The 21444-nt window shown below is 38.3% G+C and overlaps 1 protein-coding gene and 1 pseudogene across 1 annotated transcript; both read right to left on the bottom strand.

Moving 5' to 3' along the window:
- Nucleotides 1-1540: 1540 nt before the first annotated feature.
- Nucleotides 1541-3186, bottom strand: LOC145009342 (low affinity inorganic phosphate transporter 4-like). The gene has a single exon (XM_078968049.1). It carries the CDS (start codon nucleotides 3172-3174, stop codon nucleotides 1591-1593), a length of 1584 nt encoding a protein of 527 aa, XP_078824175.1. The 5' UTR covers nucleotides 3175-3186; the 3' UTR covers nucleotides 1541-1590.
- A 2673-nt stretch (nucleotides 3187-5859) lies between these two features.
- LOC145009361 (low affinity inorganic phosphate transporter 4 pseudogene) lies at nucleotides 5860-7449 on the bottom strand (annotated as a pseudogene).
- Nucleotides 7450-21444: the final 13995 nt, after the last annotated feature.

Here is a 21444-nt window from a genome sequence, read left to right as displayed (position 1 = left end):
TTTCTCTATGATTTAACGACCACAGATACAGAAAAGAAGAATCGGGTTCTCGTGTTGCTTCTCCAATGAGAAATGTCGACACTTGTGCAAGAATCCAAAAATTGAGAAAAAACTTAAAAAATAAATATCAACTTAGGGCTAGAAAACATAAATTGATTAGGGCTCTTACCTTGTACTACCGAACATGGCATCGTTGTTGATATTTCAACCCCAACCACTTAGAGTGACGCAAAGTACGATGCCGGAGTGGCATGGCAGCACTAGAGTGGGTGTCGCTGACTTGGTTCCGGTGGCGCTTAGTGGTGGTCATGGTAGCGGTGGTGGGTTGCGCTGAATGGTGTGGAGATGGAGTCAGAGAGAGGGAGTTGAGGGGTAGGAGAAGAAACAGTTGGTCATATTGAAGGTTGTGCTACCTAGTTCGTGGTGAATGCGAAAGTACAAAGGAGAGAGGCGGAGCTATAACACTATAGGGTAGAGGAAATGGCAACATAGTGGGGAGTTTGTTGCACGGGATAGGAAATGGCGACCAAGTCAAAGAGCTAAATCAAACAGTTGATTATGTTCCTTGACTTTTTCAAGACCAAATAAGGTTTTATGCATAAAAAATTGTTGTGTTTTAAGGATGATACCTCTTAAAATTTAGGAACACATGCTAAATGTTTATTAAGGTATATATAGGAAAATATGCTATATATATATATATATATATATATATATATATATATATATATATATATATATATATATATATATATATATATATATATATATATATATATATATATATATATATATATATATATATATAGGGAAATGATCAAATAAGAACACCTAAAATGTTGAGAACGCGAGAACAAGTATATTCATTCGTGATTCCATGTATTCATTTGTGGAGAAATGATAATTTTTACGCACAAACAACATGAATATGTTTTTTCTTTTCAATTGAAATTAAATGCGTAAAAATTTATCATTTCTCCACAAATGAATATGTGGAATCGCAAATGAATATACTTTGTTCTCGCGTTCTCAACCTTTTTAGTGTTCTCATTTGATCCTACTCCTATATATATATATATATATATATATATATATATATATATATATATATATATATATATATATATATATATATATATAAAATCAGGTATTAAACTGGACAGATAGTGTCATACCTGTCTCTCTGACCCGTACCCGTTTCGGGTATGAAAAATAATCCCCACCACCGCCCCATTAATCTTCAAGACGGGGAATACGGACCCCGTTCGGGTCGGATATTCAGGGGTACCTAAATCCGCGGGTAAAACTTGCATCCTTATTTGAGATGCTCAAAATCTAAAAAGCCTAACTCATTTCTTAAATCGTATGGAAAGTAGGGAAAATGAACATGGAAATTGGAATTCGTAAATCATAATTTGGTGTCAAATCCGATCCAAAATAAGAAAATATTTTATCTTTTGGCTTGTTTTATACTTTTATTTATTTATCCTTATTTCACATGCCATTTTTCTTCTTAAGATCGTTATGTATAATTGTTGCCAAATAATCAAGCAGCATTTATAATTATATCCTATATAAGTATATATATCCTCAAGTCTCCTGGCCTTGACGACGTCCTCTATTACTCATCTTCTCTTCTGCCTTATCTTTGCTTCCATCTTCACCTGAAATCTCCTCCAACGACCGCCCTTTCGTCTCCGTCACCAAAAAAGTACAGAAAACCCCCAACATATTCGTCACTGCCAATATGATCATCGCTTTCTTGATTTTAGACTTTTCCCCTTTCAAAGTGTAAGTCTGGATCCCAAACGCACTCACCATTGCGCCGGCCTTCCCGGCGGCAGCGCTCATTGCATGGCAGGTTGACCTCACCCTGGTCGGAAACAACTCCGCCGGTAAAACGAAGGTTGTGCTGTTAGGTCCAAAATTCGCAAAGAAGAAGGTCAGCCCATAGAGACCGGCGAACACCCATCTGTTTTCTTTAGTCGCGAGGTAATCGTATTTTAATGCCATTATGAACATGAAAACCGACATCAAAAAGAAGCCCATCAGCTGGATGTAGAACCGGCCTATTTTCTCAATGAACGCCACCGTGAACCAGTATCCCGGAAAAGTACCAAACATGGCGATTATGAACATAGCACGTGAAGTCAAGAACATTTCTTCAAGAGCGTTGACGTCATTGGCCTTCTTTGTCAAACCCATCACCGGAAAAATATCTTTTTGGGTCAAGTTTTGACCGTAAAATGCAATGTCCAACAAGAACCAAGTGCTCATTGTTCCGATCAAGTGACGTCCATGACGCTTATAGAACTTTCTTGACCGGATAGGGTAGTCGTTGTTTGCCTTAAACATAACCAATTTCTCTTGCTCCTCTTGGATTTCAATATCCAAGACCCGACCCATATCTGATGCGGCTTGCTTCGCATTTCCCATGATAATGGCGGTATACCTCCCGGTTTCCGGCATCTTCATACGCCAGTAGTATGTCAAAAGAGCCGGCAGAGCTCCGAGCATGAGGACAATTCTCCATGCGAAATCGGCGTTCCTCTGTGTGGAAAGCACATGATCCTCATGGAATGGAGGTGCAGGGTTGGCTGTTAAGAAAAGATGAGACACGATCATGGAAACTAGACCGGCGAAAATAATTCCTACTCCTTGCATGGCAAACACGGCGGCGATAAACGACCCTCGGGTGTTCTTGTTTGCATACTCCGACATGATGGTGGCGGAGAGAGGGTAATCCCCACCAATCCCAAATCCAAGCCAGAACCGGAAGAAACAAAGGGTACCAATCACAGCTTTCGGACTGTAGCCAAAAGATAAACCGGAGCAGAGGGCACAAATCACCATCAGAATCAAGGTGATGCCGTATACCCTTTTCCGGCCGAGCTTATCACCAAGCCACCCAAATACCAGTTGTCCAGCTAGGGTTCCGATAAGGGCTACTCCGGTGACGGTGTTGTTGATGTTGGTTGGGAGTTTTCCGGGGTCTGTGGAGTTACCATCGGAGAAGTAAAGACGACCCAAGAGCTTGGAGACGGTGGAGATACAAAAGAGATCGTAGGCATCGGTGAAGAAACCCATTCCGGCGATGACGATGGCTTTGATATGGTACCATTGAGTGCGAGCTGTATCCAGTGCTTCTAGTACTGCTAGGTAATTGGAAGCCATTTTCTTTTTATGTCTTGGAGATTCAAACAAAGTCTTGACTTATTTCGAGTTGTTTGAGGTTTCGGCTTTATATATACACGAACAAGGAACAATAATGTGTTAGTTGATAGAGAACGATTATAACTATAGGTTGATTCGAATTATTAAGAATATCCATGACTAATGTCTCGTAAATTTCAAAGGATAAGTTGGATTATTGGTAACAAAATTCATCAATCCAATTAAGTTGGGTTTAATCTATCACTTTCGGCATAAATTTATCCATTAATTAAATAATTATAATACTTGCTGGCAAAACGTCATAAACCAACGTCCAATGATTCGTAATTTTAATGATTATTATATACAAAAAGATATTAATATTATTCTAGAATTAACTTTGTAAAAATAATAGTAACATTTAAAATATATTTGGAATAAAAAAACGATCATATTTAATTTGGTGCAAAATAAGAATATTCAAAGGTACTTTTCTTGTTTTGTCGGATATGGAGTTTGAAGTGAGAATATACGCCACAATTACTTTGACTTATCGGTGTTTAGGATTTACTTATTTAATATAGCTTTTTTATTTTTATTTTTTTATTTTTTTAGTATAAGTGATTATTAGCTTATCCGTGGTGTTAAAATGGAGTTTTACTAAAAATGTTTTGTTTAGCTTATCCGAAAGATAAGTTGATAAGTTAATTTTTAGTGTTTGACAAATGGTGTTTATGTGTGATTAGGAAATAAATTATCAAAAACTTTTTAAATAAGTCAATAAGTAAGGAGTAAATAACATATCAAAAACTCTTTATTTGAATCAATAAGTGCTTATTAATTATTCATATCCAAACCTAGGAATGAGAAAAAACCGAACGACAATCGAAAAAACCGCCATAACAAAAATCGAAAAACCGAAACCAAAGCAGTAGCCGACGGTTTAGGTTTGAATTTTACGAAAACCGAAAACTAACGGTTTAGTTCGGTTTTGATGTATATAACCATCCATAAAACAGATTTTAGATTGTATCCATTTAGTACTTTATGTTTATTTTCAACAAAATGTTAATATTGTTAAACTTTGATGTTTTGAACACTAGAATTCGTAGTATTTATTTTAGTATATTTATAGTAAATACAATATTATTTATCGCAACATATTTTCACTGGGTTGGAACCTTAAAAATAGAAAAAAACAGGAACTCATAAACCCATGGTTTAAAGCCGAAGACCCATAAACCCAACCCGGAAAACCTAAAAACTAAAACTTGCAAAAACCGAACCTATATGAATTTTAAAACCGAAAACCGACTATTTACGGTTTGGTTTGGTTTTAGCCAAAACCGACTCATGCTCATCCCTATACAAACCAAACCACAATAAGTTAATAAGCAATCTCAAACACCCTTTAAGCTACAAGTTCCACGACTCTAACCTTTTGAAAATAATTGAAACCCGAATTACCTGTCCGACCCGTTAAGATTTGGATAAATTGAATTGGATTAATGGGGTATCATATATTTTTTTTTTTTAGTATTTGGATAACCCAATTTTTTATCAGGTCAAATATATATGCGTACAGGGTTTTAGGTATATTCCAATCCCCGATTTATTTTAAAAATCAAGGGCCCATTAAAAATATACCGGACGAAATTGAAAAATCAATGGCCCATTGGGTAAAAGCTAATTATCCTTTAAGGCTCCAGTCCAGCAGCTGAGTCTTTGACCCGAGAAAGGTAACGACATCTTTCTCTTTTCTCGTTTCTCTACCTGTTGATCATGATGTCTGAAAGATAACCAATTAACCATGTAGCTTCCTCTTCTTCATTTTAACCCTACGAAGTCAAGACTCAAGAGACCATCGTCTCTGATTCTCTTTCTCTGTGCTGTCTTCGGTTTAGACTTCAAAGGCCATTGCCATCGCCAACGCCATTGCTCATTACCACCAAAAATTCACGTCGTCAACGCTCAGCACCAGTCCACCACCACCAACAAACATTGTGATTTCAAAGAATCAAAGTAAGTGGATTTGTATTTGGTTTTTTGTTAACGATTTCGAATTTAGGGGGTTTAGAGTTTGAGAATGTCGGGGATTTGCTTATTGCTTCTTTGGTTAGATTGTCCTGCATTGGCCATGAAAATATGTGGGTATTGTTATTCATGTTTGTCTTCAGATTTGTTACTTGTAACCTTTACCTTTCACGAGAGCATGTGGGTATTGCGATTTCACAGTTGACACAGTAACCTTCTTGCTTCTTTAGTTATTATTCCCACTTACCAACAAGTAATAAACAAAGCACCAATGAAATGAGAATCGGATAATAACTAAAGAGTATGTAGCGTTCTTGCTTCTTACTTCTTTTCTGTGTGTATCTGATTCCCATTCCCATTGCTGCTTGCTGCCGTTTAATAGGAAAAGAAATATGTTGATATTCTTAGAAGTAGGCAAATTGTAGTACTGTTATTACTTATTAGTCATATTTATGAACAAGAATTGCGTAGAATATGATCAAACCTAAAAGGGTACGCAACGAAATATTGTAAACCAAAAGCAAAAATATGCTTCTTTGCCTGTTTTATTTATTTCTTAAGTTTTTATTTTACATGCCAAAACGCCAACCAATTATTTAGACAGATATTTCTTTGTAGGGATATTCGACACTAAACAACATTAAAATTAGGACGTTTGGATTATATATCCCATCAAATTTCTTGGACTTCTCGATCTCCTCTATTACTCATCTGTGCCTCCGCCTTGTCTTTGCTTCCATCTTCGCCGGAGATCTCCTCCAACGACCGCCCTTTAGTCTCCGTCACCAAAAACGTAAAGAAAAACCCCAGCATATTCGTCACTGCCAATATGATCATCGCTTTCTTAATCTTATGTCTATCTCCCTGCAACGTGTATGTCTGAATCCCAAAAGCACCCACCATTGCTCCGGCCTTCCCGGCGGCAGCACTCATTGCATGACAGGTTGATCTCACCCTGGTCGGAAACAGTTCCGCCGGTAAAACGAAAGTCGTGCTGTTAGGCCCGAAATTCGCAAAGAAGAAAGTCAACCCATAGAGACCAGCGAACAACCATCTGTTTTCATGAGTAGCGAGGGCGTCGTACTTGATTCCGATTATGAACATGAAAATGGACATCATGAAGAATCCCATAAGCTGAATGTTAAACCTACCGAGTTTCTCGATGAATGCCACCGTGAACCAGTAGCCCGGAAACGTCCCAAACATGGCGATCACGAACATGGCACGTGAAGTCTCGAACATTTCTTCCAGAGCGTTGACTTGTTTGGCTTTCTTGGTTAAACCCATCACCGGAAAAATGTCTTTTTGGGTCAAGTTTTGACTGTAGAATGCAATGTCTAACAAGAACCATGTCGTCATTGTTCCGATCAAGTGACGTCCATGCCGATTAATGAACTTTCTAGAATTCAAAGGGTAGTCGTTGTTTGCCTTAAACATAGCCAACTTCTCTTGCTCCGCTTGGATCTCAATATCCAAGACCCGACCCATATCAGCTGCTGCTTGCTTCGCGTTTCCTTCAATCACGGCTGTGTACCTTCCGGTTTCCGGCATCTGGATACGCCAGTAGTATGTCAAGAGCGCCGGGAGAGCTCCGATCATGAGGACAATCCTCCATGCGTAGTCGGCGTTCTTCTGCGTGGAAAGCACAGGGTTGTCTTCGTACGATGGTGCCCGGTTGGCTTTTAAGAAAATATGAGAAACGATCATGGAAACTAAACCGGCGAAAATAATTCCTACTCCTTGCATCGCAAAGACGGCGGCAATAAATGACCCACGGGTTCTTTTGTTCGCATACTCCGACATGATGGTGGCGGATAAAGGATAGTCCCCACCGATCCCAAATCCGAGCCAGAATCGGAAGAAACATAAGGTCCCAATCACCGCTTTGGGGCTGAAACCGAAAGACAAACCGGAGCAGATCGCACATATCACCATGAGAATCAAGGTTATACCATAAACCTTCTTACGACCAAGCTTGTCACCAAGCCAACCAAACACCAGTTGTCCAGATAGGGTTCCGACGAGGGCTACTCCGATCACGGCGTTGTTGATGTGGGTAGGGAGTTTTCCGGGGTTTCCGTCGGTGGTATGCTCCGGGTAGTAAAGACGGCCTAAGAGCTTGGAGACGGTGGAGATACAAAAGAGATCGTAGGCATCGGTGAAGAAACCCATTCCGGCGATGACAATGGCTTTGGCATGGTACCATTGGGTACGAGCTGTGTCTAGTGCTTCAAGTACTGATAGGTTATTGGAAGCCATTAATCTTAATGTCTTCAAGATCCAAAGTAAAAAGTTTCTTCTCCTTATTTAATTTGGGTTTGGATGGGTTTAATCGTGATTAAATAGACAAGAAATGACAAATATATTTTGTTGAGATCGTTCGCAACTAGGGTGTTCATTGGACTTGGGAAGAATATCCATGAATAAAATCGTAAAGTTCTAGGATATGTTTATATGTTATAATTATTAATTTATTATGTTATGCATTTTTTGAAATTCTGGAAGGCTATGTACGAGTTGCTACTTGCTAGTCTTGTTGGCATATTGTCTCACGAAAACCTTTTAAGCTAATATATAGTTGATTCATAATTAGGGGAAACATTTTAATTTTCCATTCTTCGTTATTTAAGTGTTATTATTATTTATTTTTTAAAGAAACACGGATTTTTTTTTGGAAAGGGAACTTCCCTAACCAGGGTTTCCGGGCCAGCTTTCGCGCACCGACTAATCCCCCGCTGCAAACATAAAGCTTTGTCTCATGCCCTGGAGTCACTGCAGGCGAACCTCCATGGCCACAAGGGCTGAGTGGTACCAGGATTTGAACATGGGTCAATAAGTTATCCACCATATCTTCTACATGCCTTACCAAGTCACCACAACCCAAGTGGTTCGGATTTTGACATTAGATCAAGTCATTTTTGCTAAGAGTTTTTTCACAATTTTTTTTATTGATGTTGATCGCCGCTTTAAGTCTGTTTAACAATCCAAAATATTTAGCATACAATTGCTTTTTCACGATAGGGTGCCATTTCAAATAACTTATTATTGATGATGAACCGGTATACCATTTTATTATTTTTCAATTCGCTTATTGAACAGTGCTTTTAGGATCTGTTCGGCAAAACTAGATCGTAGCGGGTAACGGTTAGCGGATAACTTTTTATTTTGGAGCGTTTTCTTTAATCTAAATGGCTAAACGCTCATGTCGCCGAACGAGACTTTTTCTTTTTTACTAGGTTTTCTTAAAAGCTAAAAGCCAGAAGCTCCTAAAAGCTACGTGCCAAACACGCTGTTAAATTGATAAACCTACCATAATCATTAAAAAAAAATCACAAAAATAGCCATTTACACTAATTACATTACAAAAATAGCCAAAAAAAACCGAAGTTGCAAAAATAACCATGAATTTCGCAGATGGAATAGTCATATCTGCGAAATGAGCTTTCCATCTGTGAATGTACAAGCAGCTAAAACACTGTGCTTTAGTTGCTTGTACATTCGTAGGTGGTTTATTATTATTATTTTTATTTTTTTTCTCTATATATATTGAAATTGTTGGGTAAAATCGCAGATGGAATAGTCTCATCTGCGATTTACTCTGATTCCATTTGTGAAATTGCGGTTTATTTTTTTTATTTCTTAATTTTTTTAGTTTGACTATGAAATCAATTGGTTTGTAGCTCGGTTATATCTAAACGTACATCATCAACATCAGCATAATGCCCGTAAACATGTTTTTTTTTTTTTTTTCATTTTTTTGACTTGATTTTTTTTTTCTTTTTAGTTTTATCTACCACACGCTTATTTATAATTTTAACTTCTTGTTCAACAACATTATTTCGTAGTCAAACCAATTGATTTCATAGTAAAAAAAATGAAAATTAAAATTAAAATTAAAAATAAACCGCAATTTCACAGATGGAATCAGAATAAATCGCAGATAGAGCTATTCCATCTGCGATTTTACCCTACAATTTCAATATATATAGAGAAAAAAAATAAAAAAATAAACCACCTGCGAATGTACAAGTAGCTAAAGCAAAGTACTTTAGCTGCTTGTACATTCACAGATGGAAAGCCCATTTCACAGATGGGACTATTCCATCTGCGAAATTCATGGTTACTTTTGCAACTTCGTTTTTTTTTTTTTTTTTTTGACTATTTTTGTAATGTAATTAGTGTAAATGACTATTTTTATTATTTTCTCTTAAAAAAAGTTGTCACCAAAACATTTATAAGCTTTAATTAGTGAAAAAGAGAAACATCCGCAATATTTAGTAAGCTAAAAAAAAACTATAATTAATTGTAAATGCTCCTCTTAAGGTTGTTAAAAATAATGTCGTTGAAGCGAAACGAAATGGGTTAATTTTATAAAATGACAATCAATAAAACAATAAAACGTAACTTACTTTGAAGTCTTACTTTTTTTATTGTATTAATAGGTCACTATTTTTTTGTTCTCTTATTTTTTGTTCTCACTGAACAAAAAGTGAACGTCAATATAGAATTAAATGAACAAATGTTGTCATATTGAATGTTAAAGTTGAAGGATTATAAAAATACTTCAATAACAAATATGAATTAATGAATACGCAAATACACAATTGACAATACTATATACAATGAGTTTAAATGTCAAATAGTCATGAGCCAAATTTATCTTTTTTTTTTTTTCTTCTCTTCCGTTTTAACTTGGAGTTCAAACAAAGCAGTTGTCACTACCCGCTATTGTATTATCCGACTGAGTGATTAACCACCGCACTTTCGCTCAATCTCCCTCCCATGATTGTCGTTGCAGCTGCTTTCTATAGTGGTTTTTGCTCCATTTCAACCAGTTTAAAACTTTGAATATTTATATTTGAAAATTGAAAAACCAGGTATTTATGTTTGAAACTTCTCATTTAATATTTTGTTAAAATTTTATGTTTGATGTTTGAAACTTCCAATATTGATATTCAAAGTTGAAAATTAAGATTTTTTATTTAAAAAAGTAGAACTTTAGATTTTATTTTTACTACTAAAATTTGATTTTTTAATTTTTTTATTTTTTTTTTTTAAATTGAACCAAACCGATTTTAGTTTAGTTTCATCTGGATAGTACGCACCTTATATTTGATTATTTGATTTGTTTTGGACCTAAAGACCTCTATTGAAAATCATATATATATATATATATATATATATATATATATATATATATATATATATATATATATATATATATATATATATATATATATATATATAGAGAGAGAGAGAGAGAGAGAGAAAATGATGAATTTGGTTTGATTTCTTAAACTTAGGGTGGTAAGAGCATAATCTATCTAATTTATTGTTTTTGTTTTGTTTTACTTTTGAATTTTGTATTTTGTTTTGTTTTTTTTTTTTTTCAAATCTTTTTCAACCCACGTCATATTTGCAATAATTTTTTCAATCCATTTGCCACATCATTATTTTTAATTTAATTAAATTAAAAAACATAACATTTTTTAGACAAAAATTACATAAATGATCCCTATGGTTTACCAAAAGTCACAACTTTAGTCCATACTATTTTTTATACGATGGTCCTCGTGATTTCTAAATTATACAAATGATCATTGTGGTTTCTAAAACTTAAAAGAATGGTTTATGAGCTACCTAAAATGGCTTATTTGTTCTTATTCAATTTCTTTTATCTTTTTCTTTTTAACTAAATTTAATTGTTAAATTAAAAATCCCAGCCCATTTTCCACCTCTCATTCACATCTTCTATTTTCCAAATTGTATTAGGAAAAAAAAAACATACACACACACAACACCCCTTTTGACCTTACGTGTGAATACGACTGCAAGAACCTCCGATTTATGTCATTCTTAAATCAAATTACAGCTACAAAGAAACAACACCAAACCGATTTATGCCTCAAGTCTTGTTAGGTACATAAATTGTACCTTTTCATATGTCTATCTCATGTTTATTCATAACATTACATTGCATTTTAGTATAATTTTACATGCATTTTTCATTTCGGGACATTTTCGAGGATCAATCTACTCTTCACCATTTGTATGGATGTTTCTGGGACAGTTTAAGATTTAGGCATGCTTAGGATGTTCGAGGGAGGCTCTACGTGAAGTTTAGAAGTATCAGAGTGAAATTGAAGAAAACGTGATTTTTTGGATTTGGAGTTCTATCAGAGCATTCCACGGTCATGGAATGCTTACACTACCCACTCCATGATCGTGGAATGGTGTCCTTAACATTTCAATCAAATTTTCATTCTGAGGGCGTGGAATCTCAAGCCTTACCATTTCGATGGTGTGGAATCGAGTCTGACAGTTTTTTTGTGAATTTGAACTTTCGATTAAAAGAGGTTTTCTCACCATTTTTAGTGTGTGTGTGTGTGTTACATAATTAATAGTTAAGTATGTTATACATTTTAATCACCGAGTTGGTCGAGTTTACAATAGTACTCGCTTCAGTAAGGGTCGATCGGGAAGTACTCGGATTCTGTAACTTGCCTCGATAAGGGGCCGAGTAGGGATACACGGGCGAGTAATCGACCAAATCGATGAGTTTTACAAAACTGCTCTTGTTAGTCAAATTGTGAAATTCGTATATGTTTCATGACTTGTAGTTGATGACAAACACTTAATTTATTTCAGTAGGATCAAAATTAATTTAATCAAAGATTGGTTGTTCATACTCCCAGGCATATGAGTAATATTGAGCATTATTGGTATTAGTTGCATGAACTTAAAGTCATATAATGATTTCATCTAAGATCTTGTTTGGATTTAATCAACTAAATGAAGTTTTACTTAAAGATCATGTTTTGAGTAAAATATTTTTGTCAATTTGGAAATATTAGAGCTTATTAATATCTTTATTACCAATCTAGACTAAACATAAATTGAGGTCATATTACATCTTACAACATAGTGGTTGAAGATGATTTGAAACCGAAAATATGTTTTAAATTCTAAAATTTAGTTTTTTAATTTATCTGTTATAAAGTTTAATTTGATGTTAACAAACACCCCCTTTATTTACCATTTGGTAATGAATTTGTGTGACAACATGGTCAAACATTAACACTCGTATCTTAGTGTTTTGAATTTGCTTACTCTATTCTATCTTTAGTATATTTAGTAGTAATGACTTGTGTTTAATTGTTATTACTTTTATCCCTTTATTTGTTGGTTTGACACCCAAACAAATTAGCGATGTTGTCGGGGATACGGTAGTACTAATTGTTTATGTCAAGATCTTTTCGCATAAGTATACCATTACAAGTTGATTTGGAGATAGAGAAATCTGTGAGGTAGAGACGAAAGCAATCTAGACTTCTATAGAAACAAACAACAATCCGGAGATTCTTCATCAATCATTTCAACCACATCCTAAAATACACTAACATCTAGAGAATCCAAATCACTACCTTCACCCACTCATTTCATTGAACCAGAAACCTCCAACCATGGAAGGAGGAGAAGGTAATCACCAAGGAAGCTATCAAGATCCTCCCATTCCACCTCTTGAACAAACCTTTAGATAATAGGCTACTCAAGATGTACCTGTAGAGATTAAAACAAACTTAAAGATCGATTAGATCTATGAAACAGGTAAATGAATGACTAAGTAAACAATCAAGAACAAGCTAATGAATCAGAAAGGTTGAATGATTCAATAAACAATCCTCAGAAGAGCTCGATAAAGAACGTCAACTGTAGAGGATTTTAGGGTTTACAAATATTCAATGAGAGTGACGACCGTTACTATACGCATACATGCATGCATATATTTATAATAAAACCCTAACAGATTTTCTAATAAAAATAAGGCTAATCTAGCTGAACACGGATTGACAAGCCCAATCCGGTTGTAAAACAAAAGGGCCCAAGACGCAACTCTATTATCTTCAACAATCTCCCCCTTTGCGTCTTTGGCACAGAATCTTCATTCTCTTTTGACAGCAGAAGGCTTCTTTACCGTCTCAAAAATCTTCGGTATTATAGCCAGAATGTGATGCCTGAAGGTGATATACCAACGAAGCATGTCAGTGAAGTTCTTCTTGTCTGCTGTTGAGTTCTGTTTGCATCGGTGAATGATGTTTATAATATGCTCCAGACAATCTGTAGAAAACAGATGTTTGTCTACCAAAGCAAACAGAAACTTATGCTTGTCACCTCTGGTGAACATGACCGTCAGATTGGAAGAATCAATTTGCCCTACCTTCATTTTATGAACATCTCCTATCTTGGAAGTAGGCTTGACGGTCGGTTTCTTATTCATAACCTTTGCTATTTCCTGATCCATAGTGGCGAGCTCATGGATGTAGGAGGCCAACATTCTTTTAAGATGTTTAAGAATCGGTTCATACTCTCTATGATTGGAGAGAAGAATCTTGTATAGCAGAATCCAATCATGCAGATTCAGACTGGGAAGATCTGCCAGAGAAATAAGATGTTCTGTGTTGGCCGTTCCTCTGTTGATTTTGAAATTAACGTTCACAAATTTCCCAGCCTGTGTCGGTTTCAGCACCTTGACTTTAATAATTTTCTGAGCGCTCCATGTCAAGTACTGCGGTTGACCATACATCAGATAGAAATCTATTAGCTCTCTGTCAACCTTCAAGTTCGGATGAGGGACATCGGCAGTGACATCAAAGCAATGAAATGTGAAAGCTTTTCGCGTGATTGGCATGTCGAACTGCGAGTATTTTGTATTTTCACACTCGAAGGATGCAATCGGTTCCAACCAATATATGGAAGGAAACTCAATCGCTTGAGTGATGAGTGTGTCTCTGTCCCAATCTGGGAACAGAGTCTTCTTGGCTTGAATAGCATCCTCATCCTCCTTGATCTTTCTTTCCCTGGCCTCGGCCTCTCGAGCTATCTTAAGAGTTTCATCAAGCTCTTTGTCCCTTTTCTTGCGTTGAAGAGCTTCAGTGATAGTTTCATTTGAATCTGATTCACTCTCAACAAGGACTTGTTTCCCAGAACCCGAAGCTACATTAACCTTCGGTTCTGTCTTGGGCACACCTTCCTCGCCCCCTTGTCACGGAAGAACAAGCTTCTTCGAGACACCCTTCATTTCACTCAAGATGTTAATAGCAGGAAGGAGTTTCGTCTGGAGATGCTGTCTGATAGTGAGGGTAAGGAAGGGATCATGGGTGTCAAGAACATTTGTTAACAAATTCTTGACATCACCAGCGCAACTTTGAAGAACTGCCCGCTGAGTCTTTAGCAAAGAAATTTCTTGTTGTGCCTGGGCCAGTTGGATCTTTTGTAGGTCGATGGTTGCCTGGTGCTTGACAAGATCTTCCTTCAGGGTGCTCTCGGCTGCTAGAGAAGCAAAACGTGAATCCAAATATTTGAGAAATGATGTGGATTCAGTTTTGAGGTCAGCACGCAGAGCCTCAAATTTGGTGGTTTCACCCTGAAGGGTAGCCGAGAAAGAGTCAACAGATGTCTGAAACCTGGCTGCACTGGAATCAGCATGAGCTTTTAGAGAATCAAGAAAGATCTGAGTTGTGTGAACAACCTCAGAAACTTCCTTGGTGGCTTTGGAGCATGAAGCAGCTGAGTTTTCGATGGCTTCAGTTGAACGATCCAGGGCGTCAGTGTACGTCTTGATCGCAGACTCAATGAAGGCTTTGAGCACAACACCCCCATAGGCTTTATTATCAGCCAACAGACTATCAAGTTTGTCATGAATTTCCTGAATCTGCTGACTAGTAACAGGGGTATCGGCATCAGTGTCTGTAGGAATCCGGTAGGGGCTATAATAAATAGAGTCGAACTCTTCATCATCGCCGCCCAAGGTAGCACCGGAGTTGGAGGATGGAGAAGGAGATGGGGAAAGGTTGATGACCGGGGTTTCAACCACAGTAGCAGCCCCTGTATCAGATACATTGACTATGACTGGTGGTTGGGAAGAGATGATAGTAACTGTTTCGGTGATAATTGGTGTGGAGATAGAGGATGAAGGTTGAGTAACAGAGAAGGGAATGGTAGGTTCTGTTGTAGTTGGAGGGATGGTTATAGGAACAGAAAGTGGTACCTTCTGTGTTGGTGATTGGGGTGGAGTTGGAATTTTTGGAGAAGTGGGTGATTTGGAAATTTGGGGAGATGTAGGTGGAGAGGGTGATTTGGGAATTTTGGGAGATGCTGGTGGAGAGGTTAGATGAGAACCAGCAGGAGAAGATGGTTGTTGAGGAGACTGAGCAAGTGTTGTTTCGGTTTGAGGAGCAGCAGCCTCTGTGTCTGATGGGTCATTAGGAGCAGAGTTAGAAGAAGGAGACCCTTTGGCTCTTTTAGCCATCTTCTTGACCTTTTTGGATTTGGACTGAGAAGGTTCCTCTGCCTCAGATTTGCATTTAGAGGATCTTCTCTTTCTCTCCTTCTTTGGTTCAGTTTCTTTCTTCTTCTTTTTCTCCTTTTTGCTTGCCCTCTTGCCACGGTTAGCAGGTTGATCGAGGGCGTCAAGAGCAGCACGCTGTTCATCGGACAGAACCCTTGGAGGCAAGGGTGTTCTGGTGCTATAGTCAGCCATGATGTTGCTGTGAGGCGTGACGCACCGATACATGGATTCAGGGATCAATCCATAATGGAGAGACTTACTTGGATCAGAGACAATGATCTTCTTGGTGTGATAAGTGGCAATTGAAGCTGTAAGAGCATCCTTCATTACCGGGATTTCAAGGGAATCCATGGCCCTTTTGTAATAAGCGTCCAGAACCGTCCGCATGAGATCTCGGAGTACCTTGTAGTTGTGTTGAGACTTTGAACGACTTGAGACCAGATTATGGAGCCATAATCTAGATTGATGCCGTTGTAAAGACCATACAGGATGGTCAGAAACCCTTTACTCGTGGTGTCAGAACCACCACACCTCTCCGCTAATCCCTTAATAAGAAGGGTAAGCAATCCGTTCCATTGAGACGGAAGACAGGATTTCTTGACTTTGGCAATGGTAGTAAGAACATCCGTATACCCCATTTCGTACATCATTGAAAAGAGTTGCGCAGTGGTGATAAAGTACGGTGAGATGACGGAAGAGTCGACAGCAAGCCCTAGAAGAGAGCAAAACCTTGTTTTGGATACAGAGGTTTTCTTGTCGTGAATGGTGAAGAATATGCGATCTTTGTGTTTGTCGTAGTTGGCCGTTGTGTAAACTTGGGAGAGCAGGGACATGGGAACGGCCTCCACCTGCGTGAGTGCCAACAACAATGGGGAATATTTGAGGCATTCCACCACATGTAGCATGTAGGAGTCATATAAGAATGGGGTCATCTCTATAATCAAATTTTGATTAGGTTTGATTAAGAGCAAAGAGGAGGATGCAGTTTGATCTTGTGCTGAAGAAGAAGTCGCCATTGTTGAGTTGTGGAAGAAGATGAACAGTTGAAACTTTTTCAGAGAGAATTCGTGAGAGGTAAATGCCAAAGAACACGATCACCCCTTATTTATACCGTTCATAGGAGAGAGAAATCCGTGATGATGAAGAAACCAAAACGTCGCCTGAAAAAGCGCGATTGGAAGTTATGGTGTATCCCAGGAATACGTCAGCACACGTGGGTGTGAAAGGAATCAATTGCACGCGCCCAAATCATTTTTGTACCGTTTGAAATTCTTGTGCCCTTGTTTGGTTACATCTGAAACTTAAAACCATATGCCAAACAGTAATCAGAATGTTGGAAAAAAAATTAATTTTCGTGCATAGGAGTGTGAAAGATAAAGAGATAAATCTAAGGTGTTTGGGATGTGAGTGTTGTCTAGTAAGAAGACAGAAAGCGGAAGATTCCGGGCAAAAATCGCTTCCTTCAAAGCCAAGAGAGACTTGAAGTGCTTGTGTGGTTTCCCGAGAAATACGATCAGTTGTCTGTTAAAAAACAATGAAAGACATCTTTTGATCATGGGCTGAAGGGTGGCTGACCTCTAACCGAACATCAAGTCTTAACATAGAACTGAGTGTTGGTAGAGATACCTGTGAGACCGATGTGATCTGTTGAACAGGTAGGTGGGAATTATCGCGTGACAAGAATGGGATAGACAGAAATCTCAAAGAAAAATAAACTGGACCTCTTTGGGAAGAAATGTCTTAGGAGTAGACGATTTCATAAAAGATCACACAAAAAGAAAATGAGATTTCCAAGTAATAGCTTGAGTTTATCACTCACCGTCAATTCATTTCAGGTATTGGATTTTGGGTTTCACTTAGAACGTGGTAATCGAATCCAAGATCATAAACACAGATGTTGTGCAACCATAAGCCTCAGTGGTAAAGACCGAAAGCATCAAGGGTTACTTTGGGGAATCGAAGGTAAATGAAGAAGTTGAGGAGATGGTTAAGAGACCGAACGTACCTTCTGCTACAGAATAGGGACAAAGCAGAGCAACTCATGTTTCAGATGAGTAGAGTAAGGTAGCTCTAGACCGATATTGAGAGAATAGCCTGATTGGGAAGAAACGATAGGTATTGATCGAATCATTAAGGCCTGCTCGAGGTCATAGAGGCTTGCGACAACATACAGCAGCATGCTTCTAGGGACGTCTAACTAGTCTGATAAAGATAAAACATACCTGAGTAAACACTACAGAAGGAGATGCTTGTATTCACCTGTGCAAAACGTACACCGACCAGAAAGATAAAATGTTTTTGTAATTTTGGAATTTTCTGAAAAATAAATAAAAACAGAAAGATAAAATGTTTTTGGAATTTTGGAATTTTCTGAAAAATAAATAAAACAGAAAGATAAAATTGTACAACATAAAAATTGAGGAAGCAGAGATAGACCGAGCGATCTGTGTATTTCGGTGACAAATTCAGAACCGAGAGGAACTGAGCGGTCTGTCTACTTCGGTTCAGTAAATCATTAGAGCATAGAGAGACCGAGCGGGCTGTTTGTGTTGGTTCCTTTAAATTTCCAGGACAGAGAGAGATCGAGCGGTCTAGTTGCTTCGGTTCCTTTATTTCACCAGAGCAGAGAGAGACCGAGCGGTCTGGTTGCTTCGGTTCCTTTATTTCACCAGAGCAGAGAGAGACCGAGCGGTCTGATTGCTTCGGTTCCTTTATTTCTCCAGAGCAGAGAGCAACCGAGCGGTCTGTCTCGTTCGGTTCTTGATCCTTAGATGGAGATTTGAGGATTTGGGACCGACTCTCCAACCATCATACCCAAGCCTTGTAGAATTTTATTGAAAGTTGGTTAGGAAGAGCTTTGGTAAAGACATCGGCCAATTGATCAGTGGTTCTAACAAAGTGTACTTCAACGTTTCCGTCTTCCACGTGATCTTTGATGAAGTGATACCTCAGTGCGATGTGCTTGGTCTTGGAATGCTGCACTGGGTTATGACAGATCCTAATTGCACTTTTAGAGTCACAATATAGTGGGATCTTTTTCATATTGAGTCCATAATCTCGAAGTTGACTCTGGATCCAAATCACTTGAGAGGTACAAGAAGCAGCAGCAATGTATTCGGCTTCAGCAGTAGACAGTGACACGCAGGTTTGTTTCTTTGACTGCCAGCTAACCAACTTCCCATCGAGGAATTGGCATCCGCCAGTGGTGCTTTTCCTGTCGAGACCACAACCACCAAGGTCTGCATCTGAGTAGGCTTGAACGAAGAAGCCTGAATTAGAAGGGTACCACAGACCTAAAGAGGTAGTTCGCTTGAGATATCGGCATATGTTTTTCACTGCAAGCATATGAGGTTCCCTTGGATTTGCCTGAAATCGAGCACAGTAGCAAACGGAAAACATTATGTCAGGTCTGCTAGCAGTAAGATACATTAGAGAGCCTATCATTTGACGATAAAGTGTAAGATCAACAACTGGTTTATCCAGGGAAGGAGTGAGCTTAGTGCCGAATGCCATTGGGACTTTGACTTTTGAATCTCCCATCATGCCAAATTTTGTTAAGAGATTCTTGGTGTAAGCTTCCTGGTTGATAAAGATGCCTTCAGGTCCCTGTCTTATATTTAAACCAAGGAAAAAGTTAATGGGACCCATTGAGCTCATTTCAAATTTAGTCTCCATCAGCTTTCTGAATTCAGCTGTTAGGCCTGGATTCGTGGAGCCGAAGATGATATCATCGACGTAAATTTGGATGATCATAAGGTGGTTACCTTCCTTTTTACGAAAGAAGGTTGGGTCAACCGAACCTTGTTTGAATTTGGACATCTTTAAAAATTTAATCAGCGTTTCATACCAGGCCCTCGGTGCTTGTTTGAGACCATACACGGCTTTATCCAATATGTAACAGTGATTGGGATGCTTTTCATTCACGAATCCAAGAGGTTGCTCCACATACACAGTCTCTTCGAGATCTCCATTGAGAAAAGCACACTTGACGTCCATTTGGAAGACCTCAAAGTTTTTGTGAGCAGCATAAGCAAGAAATATTCTCACTGATTCCAGCCTAGCTACCGGAGCGAAAGTCTCTTCATAGTCAATGCCTTCCTCTTGACAGTATCCTTTGACGACCAATCGAGCTTTGTTTCTGATAACATTCCCTTCCTTGTCGAGTTTGTTCCTAAAGACCCATTTGAGACCAACAACCGAGGCATGAGGAGGAGTTGGAATAAGACGCCAGACCTTGTTCCATTCAAATTCATTCAGTTCATCTTGCATTGCTTGAACCCAATCAGAGTGATCAAGAGCAGTTTTAACTGTCTTTGGTTCAACTTTGGAAACGAATGAGTTAAACATGCAAAATTCAACTTTTGAGTACAAGGATGCTTGTTTTGCTTTGAGCTGTGATCGGGTCAGAACTGTTTCTGAGATATCACCGACCACTTGAGAAATAGGATGATTTCTGGTCCATTTGGTGAGAGGAGGGAAGTTTGGATCAAAGGATGGATCCAATTCAGCATTTATCATTTCTTCTGGTTCGGACAGACTGTCGAAGTCGAATGACATATCAGCATGCTCCCCCTCGACATGTGATCTTGCAGGAATGTCTTATGAATCATGAGCTATAGGGGTTTCCTGATGTGATGATCTTTCGGGTGCTAATGAACCTACGGTTGGAGAGGCTCTGTCGTTTGGTGAGACGCTTTCGGTTGGTGAGACACTCTCTGTTGGTGAAGCACTCTCTGTTGGTGAAGCACTCTCGGTTGGAGGTTAAGACCTTAGCTCCCCCTCAACTTGTGAACTTGACTGGAATGCAGGTGGATCCTCCCCCTCTACTGATGCATTGTGTTAAGGAGGGTCTTGTGAACTCGATTCTTCTTCATTCAGTCTTCTTGCAGCATCGTCAATAAGTTGCTTCAAGTTATCTACCCTGTTGTCTGCTGCACTGGCTTAAGAAAGAGTGGCCTTCTCTGGTTCATCAAAAAGCTCCATGAATTTCTCGAATAGATTGGCGACCGAGGCTGTGACTTGGCCAGTTTGAGGAAAGATTTCTCCAGCTGTGTCTTCGTTGGCCTGTAGCTTCTTAACATAGCTATCATCAAAAGTCACGTAGTAAGTTTCTTCGATCTTCTTGGAACGCTTGTTTAACACTCTGTATGCTTTGGAAGTAAGACAATATCCCAGAAATATCCCTTCATCAGCTTTGACATCAAACTTGTTGCGGTGTTCTTTGGAATTGAAAATGAAGCACCTGGAACCGAACACATGGAAAAACTTCGCATTTGGCTTCCTGTTGTTGATGATCTCATAAGGAGTGAGAGTGAAGCGTTTGTTAAGATACGACCTGTTCTGTGTAAAACAAGCAGCAGAAATAGCATCAGCCCAAAAATATAAAGGTAAGGAAGCAAAACTTAGCATTGTTCGGGCAGCTTCACATAAGGATCGGTTTCGTCTTTCAACAATTCCGTTCTGTTGAGGTGTATAAGGAGTTGAGAAGTTGTGACTAATCCCTTTTTCTTCCAGGAATTCTTCAAATTCTTTATTTTTGAACTCCAACCCATTGTCACTTCTGATGTTGCGAACAATCTTCTTCAGCTGTACTTCAATCTGCTTGATGAACACTTTTAGCTTGTGAGTCGCTTCAGATTTAAGCTTCAGAAAGAACACCCATGTAAAATGTGAAAAGTCATCAACAATAACAAGAATATACTTGCTACCACCAATGCTTTCTACAGAAGATGGACCACATAAGTCAATATGAAGTAATTCCAGTGGTTCAACGACTTTGGTGTTTATTATAGATGGATGACTTTGACGACTCTGCTTTCCCATTTCGCATGCAGCACACAGATGATCTTTGTCATATTTGAGCAATGGGAGATCCCTCACATGACTTCCAGTGACGAGTTTGTTGATAT

This window comes from Lactuca saligna, chromosome 8 (genome assembly GCF_052625555.1).
Source record: "Lactuca saligna cultivar CGN05327 chromosome 8, ASM5262555v1, whole genome shotgun sequence".
Lineage (NCBI taxonomy): Eukaryota > Viridiplantae > Streptophyta > Magnoliopsida > Asterales > Asteraceae > Lactuca > Lactuca saligna.
This window is presented reverse-complemented; position numbering and strand designations above follow the sequence as displayed.